An 8,315-nucleotide genomic window follows, 5' to 3' on the forward strand; every position below is an offset into this window, starting at 1 on the left:
GGCCCGAAGGCCTGAGGTAAATTCCCCTCAGAAGTAACTAAAAAAAAATTTTTTTTAACAAATAACTGAAAACGAAAGAAGCTAAGAAATAACTGCTAAGAGCGGAGAGGCGAAGCTGAACGCGAGGCTAACAGTGATCCGATCAGACCGAGAAGGAAAGAAGGTCTTTCCAACACGGCGGTAAGAAAGGAACTGGCGGGATGTCCGCGCCCACCCCCTCTGGGCATGCGCGGTGGGGTTCCTGCGCATGCCCTGGGGGCGAAAATCCGTTAAAAGAGCTTGCTACAGCACCAATCGATCCAGCGCGTGCACACTGAATCCCATTGGTGTGAAGCACAGAGACCACGACGAAGATCCACAAGAATCAGCCTGCCACTTCACAGGCTGATTAATACACAGTGCCACCAAAAGGAGTCTTGGTATGCCTCTTCCAGCACAAAAGACACAAATACCTTGTTTTTTCTAGAATTTCACACTAGACAACTGCTTCCACTTTGCCTGGTATACTGTTTGATAACTTGTGAATTGACCTTCAATGCATTTAGGGTATGGACCAAAAAAATCCACACATTGGGGCCATGGGGGAGACAGTTTCTGCAAACCTGGGAAGATCCCTAAGTTTACAGGTAAGTCTGAAACCTATAAAATAAAACATGGACAGGGGGAGAAGGAAAGATGCAGTGAAGGGAAGAGGAGAGATGGCAGGCAAAGCAGAAGATAGGGGAGATTAGAAACAGAAAAGGGGGCTCCTGCAGGAGCTGCTGGGGGAGTGAAACAGGAAAAGCAGAGATAATGTTTATCCAGAAGCAAGAGAAAAAGTTTATATTCTGCCTTACTTCATATACAAGTTCATGGTGAAAATGGGGTACTTCTAACTCCTGAAGGCAACGTTCTGCTTCTAAAACATCTCCTGAAAGAAGGTATTCTTTCAACAGCATATCAACCTAGCAGTTTAAAAACAAGAGAGTATTAGACTAGAGTGTTGCTACTTGCAGTAAAGATCTCTTTCTAAATTTCCACCCGAATTGTGACTTGATCAACACCAGGGGAAAAAGCGTGCTGGAATATACATGAAAGACACAGCAGTAATCTAACATGGTACCAATATATATAGACCACATGAGTCTATACATACTACATAACCAGAAATAACAGAATTCACATCAGCAAAGTTTCAGTTTTCTCCAAAACCCTCTTTCCCCTCAACTGGTGCTATATTTTAAAAATGTAGCAATCATTAGATTTCTTCTTCCACTTAACTTCTGTATAGTACCACTAAGCATACTGGCAACAACATATATACAACTCAGATTCTCCTATATACTTTGAAGTCACTAATAGGAACAAGTTTCTGCCTGTAACATTTTTGCCTTCCATCGAATTGGAATGAAATTTTACCACTCACCTAAGGGTTCCTCCCTGCCAAATTTCAGACAGATACAAAAAGGGGTCTCTCTTCAAAGGCAATTAAAATTCTCACTTCCAGAGTGGGTACAGGGAGGCATGAATATGCTGTATGAATTTTCCCCTTCTTTCCTAGAATCCTGAAGGAAGGGTGGGAGTACCCCCCCCCCCCCCGGCCAGCTTCCAATGTTGGAAGTGATCTGGGCTGGGAGAAAAACCAATCAGCCACCAGAGAAAGGCACAGGAAGGACAACATTACTCCCCACACCCTCACAATCTGGTTTAATTTAAAATTATGCCCATCACAATTCCAGAGTTACACATGAATGGGAAGACATGTGAACAAGTATCATCAACTGTGGCCCTGGATTAAAAAGGGTTGCCTTTCCTCCCAACTCTCACCCTCTGTATGGCTATTTTAAAATTAAAATTAAAAGTACTAACATTAAGATACCTCTGATTTTTAATCAGCTGTTTTCTCTTGCATACAGAAATCTGATCTTTTCTCATGACTGACTTCTGGCATGTCATGTGGATTGATCCTAAGTGTCTGTGTTTACTGTTAGATTGGCTATGCCCAGGGCAGGGAAGCCAGCAAAGTCTTTGCCTCCCTGCAATCTGCCTTCCATCTTAGGAGAGCACTTGCCTCTCTCCTCTACAGGATGGGTGAGCTGACTATTGTCAGGAGGATGGGGTCTGAGTATTTAATTCCCTTATCTCTCCCCTGCCCCAGTCTGGACTTTGCTGCCTACCAGAAGACTCAAGCATATGCCTGACTAGCACAACCTTAGACAAAATAGATCAAGCAAACAGAACCTGTGTTAATATGGAATGAAGCATCAAAGACTGTGACAGTGCAACGATTGGTGGAAATGCTGTGCAGAGAAATGCCTAATGGAATTATTCTATTTAGTGAGTGGTTTTACAACACCCCTTTTGGTTATGTAGCTGCTCAGGCACTCTCTTCCCACTGCCTGAGAAACTGACAGTAAGGCACCAGAATAATGATCATTACCTAACATTTCCAATTGTTACCAATACTGTAAATTATTGCTGTTGAATTATATTAAGATACTGAAGTGATTCAGGTAAGATATTGTCTAATTGTCTGACAGCACATTCCTACTAATAATGCTGAGGACTGAACCTGGGACTATATACATACAATGCACATGCTGTGCCACTGATATATGAGTCCATCACTCACAATTCAACACTATCTGCCCCTGAAGCAATATAATTGTATTGAATATATCCAAATTAGTATATAATCTATTACTGAGGAACAGCATTTGTAAATGAAATACCTCTTTAACAAGATGTTTCACAGACTGCTGCCCGCCTCCTGATCCCCATGCATTGTCTGTGCGTTTTCCACCTTTAGACATACTTAGCAGCACAGTAGCTCGATCCAGAGCAGCACTATGAAGAGAAAGGTTAAGTTACATATATATGTGCACACACACATATATAAACCCACTAGCATATACAGTCAGGCCCAGTTCACATGGAGCATTTGCCTCGTGGAAGGCACGATAGTCGGGCGGATTTTCTGGGCGCGATCACACCGGAACATCTGGGAGGCGTAGCGCACCCGTGGCCAACCCATGGCATGCCGCCAAAGATGCGCATTTAAAAGGTACCTGCAGCAACCTACTGGCAAATGGTTTGCCATGGGCTGCATACGGACTCCCGCGGTGTGATCGCGCCGGTGCATGGCTATCCCCCCAGGTCGTCCTCTTTGCTGCGCGCGCTGACGGAGGAAGCCCCGGTGTGCTGCCGTTGCGTCTGATAGCCTACGGGCGGATCAGAATGCGATGGCGCAAATGGCCATGCCTCCCCCGCGAGTTATCTGGCCCGTGTGACCGAGGCCTCCGTTATCTTTAAGCAACTGTACATTCACCAGAATGAAGCATTCAAGCAAAGGCGTGGGAACTTCGATTCAAGATCTACACACCAAAAGGCCAATACACAACAAAGAAAATAATAAATTTAAAGAGCTGTAGCTATTTCACTAAAAAGGCATCAATACATCACAAAATACAAGCATTTATTGCTCACACATAGCCAAAGGAAACAAAGTAGAAACAAAAGTAATTCTGCTGGATCGTATTATTATTGGAAGAATAATAGGTGAAAGCAGTGGACTTGCTTATGCCAAATTAAAAAGACTTCACAGGGCAAAAGCTTGTCTATTAGGAATATACTAAGTGTACTACTTTTCTAGAAGGAAGAATACGAACCCTACTGCTTCAAACAATAGTCAGTCCAGCACTGTAAACTGTCTCCAACCTATATATCTAATTCTCAACAGTCCCCGCTGTGTGTGAATAATTCCTGCAGATAGGGGGCACACTCTCCCCCAACAGGTTTTTCTGCAGACTCAGGGGACCCTGTGGGTATGAAAAAAATCCAAAAAACAAAACAAAAAAACCCAAACTCGGGGAGGGTTGAATCCCTCCCCCCAATACCTTTTGAAATGACTGCAGGGATCTACTCCAGGCCCTGCCTCATCGACAGTGAGAGATAGCCAGAGAGACAGAGAGATATGATGAGTGGGGGAAGAGGGCAGGAAGCAAAAGGAGGACTGGATCTCGGACTGAGAAGGATTCCTCCTGCAGTATGAATGGCTAAATTACAGAAGGGTTGGAGCCAGGCCTGGGACTAGGATTACACACTCCAGGTTGGGCAACCCTGGAGATTATGTGGTGAAGTCTGAGGGCTGTAGAGTTTGGGGAGGGGAGTGGCTTAATCTGGATATAATGATACAGAGTCCACCCATTTTCTCCAGGGGAACAGCTCTCTGTTGTCTGTAGTTCAATTGTAATTCTGGGGGATTTCCAGGTCCCACCTGGAGGCGGGCAAACCGAAGCCCAGCAGCACCCTCTGCGTGACTTGAGTCCACGTGACTTGCATGATTCAACTAGGCCTGTCTGCTTGCTACTGTTCAACAGCAGCCACCCTATGAAAGTCAGTGTAGTTAGTATAATTTTCAGAGCTTCACAGTAGGGTTTGTGAGACCCAGGTTTAGATCCCCATCTTGCTGCGGAAGCTCACTGGGTGATTTTGGACCAGTCCCATATTTTCAGTTGAACCTATCTCATAGGGTTGTTCTATGGATAAAAAGGAGGAGAGAATAATGTAAACTGATTTAGTCCCCACTGTACAGAAAGACCTCAGTAGAAGCTGCATGGGGAAAGGGGACAGAAAACTGAAGACAGAGGAGCAGATAAAGGTAGGTTGGCTGTTGGGTGGGGAAGGAGATAGGGATGCCAACTCCAGGTTGGGAAATTCCTGGATATTTGAGGGGTGGAGCCTGGGATGGTGGGGATTGAGGCAGAGGGACTTCAGACAGATATAACGCCACAGACTCCACCCTCCAAAGCAGTCCTTTCCTCCAGGGAAACTAATGTTGCCAACCTCCAGGTGAGGGCTGGAGATCTCCTGGAATTACAACTGATCTCCAGATGACACAGATCAGTTCCCCCAGAGAAAAAGGCTGTTTTGAAGGGTGGAGTTGATAGTATTATACCCTATTGAGGTCACTTCCACATTCAAAGCACATCCTCCCAAGGCTCTACCGCCAAATCTCCAAGGATTTCCCAACATGGGGTTGGCAATCTTAAAAGGAACTGATCTCTGTATTTGGGCAATCCGCTGTGGTTCCTGGAGAGTAGTTGCTCGCCACTGCTGCTAGGGGGGAGTAGGTGGGAGTCCAGTAGAGTGATGGGGTGGGGGCAGAAAGGAAGTGACAGGCATGGAGGGGAGAAAGAAAAGGGGTAGCAGGAAGGAGAAAGAGAGTGAGAGAAGTAGGGGAGAGGGGAAGCAGAGGTGGGGGGATGGGATAGCCACTCCCGCAGTTTCTGGTGGGTGCCCACTTGTAATATCCAGATGTTTGAGAAAGCTGACTGTATTCCTATCATCCACTCCTAGGCTCTGTCAACCAAAGAATTAGAGGTCACTGCAAACATCAGAACATCAGAATGCATCAGAATGCATCATCCTTGCACCACCCATTAATTATGTAGCCATTTTCTCTGAATTCTGTACATCTGTACATTAGTCATCAACATTTTGGAGGGACAAAATTCCAGAAAACATGCAATGTTGGGGGGAAAGTTGCTTTCAGTGTTTTGAAGGAGAGTGTCTCCACAAAATCCAAAGTTTAGCTTTGTTTTAAAGTAGACAGTCATACCCAGTTTACTTCATGACTACAGATTCTGGAATGCTTTAATCAGGTTTAATTGTGAAGCAGGCCTCATCTACAAACGGTTAAGCACTTACCGAGCCTGAGCACAGTCCACAGTGCCTTTGTAGCCATCTATGTAACTACTGCATAGAATCCCATCTCCAACAGCTCTTGCAATGAACTGACCCACCAGCTGCCATAAAAAGAAAATGTCTTAGAGACTCAATTTCAGTTAGATTGAAACACTGGACTCACCTTGAGGGCTTCTTCTCTCATCAGTGGATTGGAAGGTATCCTTGCCTGGGCTGTGCCTCCTGCTTGCTCCATGGACAGGGCATATGAATTTTTTCTGCAACAGCTTCCATTTTCTCAAGGAGATGCTTGACCCCCCACCCCCATTCATATCTTGCCAAGCTTCTGAGGAAGACAGTTCCACCTCTAGCACAGCAAGCATAGATAACAATTGAGTTGTCCCTGGAGACCTGTATCTGGAGGTACAGTAAGCCAGATGGACGGAATAAATCAATCCCAGATGGTCTCCCTGTTGACCTTCCTCCTCCGCCAACTAGGTTAGGAAAGGATACTTTCCAATTCACTGATGAGAAGAAACTCCTAAGTCCAATATTTTGTTCTCCATCAGTGGAGGAAGATATTCTTATAAGGAATATTGAAAAGCTCTATTATTCCAGGTGAAAAACAATGGAGAGGACAGAAATTACTGAGGAGCTACTTTGATGAAGGATTCTTCTGCCAAACGCTCCCTCAGTTGAGAAAGCCACATCTATTCTGTAGTGGCTCACAAAAGCAGAGGTTGATACCCAAGTAGCTGCCCTTCAGATTTCTGCAAAGGATGCATTGGTGGAAATGCCTGCAGAAGTAGAGACCGTTCTCATAAAATGGGTGCTGGAATATGTTGTAAGCCAGGGAAATGCAAGCTTTGATCCACCTGGCTATGGCCTTCTTCCCTATAGTATTTAGTAAGGAGACAAAACAAGGCATCTGAAGGCCTCTGTCCTTTTAGTGTAGATGTGGAGAGCCATCTAATTTGTGCCAGTCACGTTCCTTAGGATGGCTGGGATTTGGACAGAAAGAAGTAAAGGAAGAACCACCTTCTGAAGGCAAATGCAGCCTCCCATTGTCCCTTCACCAACTTAGGGCTCCCTTTCCAAGGCCAAGTGTGTGTGTGTGGGGGGGGGGGGAATGCCCCCAGTGCTTATATTTTCCAGGTCCTCCTGACCTTGCAATGTCAACAGGGTGAGAGGCACTGGCTTGAATGAGCTGTGCATGTCTCTGCCAACACGCTTGTCCACCACTACAGCAGGAAAGGGAAGAGGGCCTTGCTGTTTGCTTCCCATCCCTGCCAGTGCTTCAACAGAACAGAGAAGAGCAACAGCACTCACTCCTTTCAGAGGTTTGTTTCAGGGGCCCCAGAGGATGAAGCTGCTGTGCTATCCTGCTGTGGTGGCTCCACTCCACTATCTTGGGGCATGCCGTCCAAGACAGCTTCTTTTTTGCCCCAGCCATCACTGCTAGTGAGACAGAGGCAAAGGGAGCTGGTGCTGCTTTTTCAGGTGTTATCAGCATTTTGTCTTCTTTTCCCTTAGCCAGGTGAGAGGTGTGGAAGCTTGCCCATCCACAGAGCAAGCAGGGCATGGGAAGAGAGCCTCCTCAGGACAGCAGAAGCTTTTGTAAGAAATCTGCATATGCACTGCCCACAGAGCAAGGAACAGGCACAACCCACATAAGGATACCTTCCTCCATAGACAGAGAATGTGATCTCTGATCAACAATAAGATGATTGATACCCAAGTAATGGTATGCCACCAAAATGAAAGACGGTGTCCTACTGTTTTCCTCTGAGGCCATCAAAGCAGCAGCACATGTGTTGTAGTAGTGCTGCCCCTCAGCTACCCATATCTCTTCTGTTGGACCACCAAACATATCACAATGTCTGCTCAAAACAAGGACAGAAGGATATATTTCTAACTGGATTACTTTTAGCCCAATGGGTGCAGCGGATGACAAATCTGATACTGTTCAGTGACTACAAATACAAGCCACAAAAACCCTGATTCAAATCTCACTTACTTGATCCATTCACTAGGTGTTCTCTTCTTAGTCACTTGGAGGGAACAGAAAGACTTACACTATATTAGCTTTGGCATTGCTATAAGCCTTGCTCCCTCAAACCTACAATCTTCAGTATTGGGATAATTTACAGGACTAGTATAAATATGACTAAGATAGTCATGTGAAGTGCCTGGTTTTGAGGAAGAGAGCTCTTGTTCACATCCCTAGTAAAGTGAGACAATTTTCATGCTTTCATGTTACCCAGACAGATGTTACAGAGGTTCCCTCTGCAAAGGTCAGACCCTAGTCTGAGAAATGCTGAATTGGGATGTATTATAGGCAGAATTTACAGCTCAGAAAAAAAATATGTTTGTTTGGTTAGGAGTTCTGTGGTACACAAAGCCAAACTGCCAAACACCAGAATCTGTCTTTTGAAGTTTCACAAACTTTTTGTACAAAACTTTAGAAGATAACAAGAGGGGGACCCGCGATATTCGCGGGGGGGGAGGGGGAGAAGAGCTCCGTCTCCTCCATCCCCCCCCCGCTCGATCTCCCCGAGCGGAGGCGCTGGGGGCAGCGGCGAGGCCGGTCTCCCCCCCGCCCGGCTCCGTGGCGGAGGCGGCGGCAGCGGCGAAGCCAGACCTCCCCCGGC

General features: G+C 45.9%; 1 protein-coding gene across 3 annotated transcripts in view; it reads right to left on the bottom strand.

Annotated features, from left to right (window-relative positions):
• The window catches only part of PDCD4 (programmed cell death 4 (neoplastic transformation inhibitor)), a 46,663-nt gene that overhangs the window by 9,037 nt on the left and 29,311 nt on the right, over positions 1-8,315 (bottom strand). For all 3 annotated transcript variants that reach the window (XM_015406756.1, XM_015406755.1, XM_015406754.1), the window contains 3 exons: positions 5,689-5,786; positions 2,712-2,826; positions 837-944 (listed from right to left, as the gene is read on the bottom strand). In XM_015406756.1, the coding sequence (XP_015262242.1) occupies positions 837-944; positions 2,712-2,826; positions 5,689-5,786 (321 nt within the window). The remainder of the gene's footprint in view (positions 1-836; positions 945-2,711; positions 2,827-5,688; positions 5,787-8,315) is intronic.

Source organism: Gekko japonicus, unplaced genomic scaffold (genome assembly GCF_001447785.1).
Source record: "Gekko japonicus isolate JY-2015 unplaced genomic scaffold, Gekko_japonicus_V1.1 scaffold530, whole genome shotgun sequence".
Lineage (NCBI taxonomy): Eukaryota > Metazoa > Chordata > Lepidosauria > Squamata > Gekkonidae > Gekko > Gekko japonicus.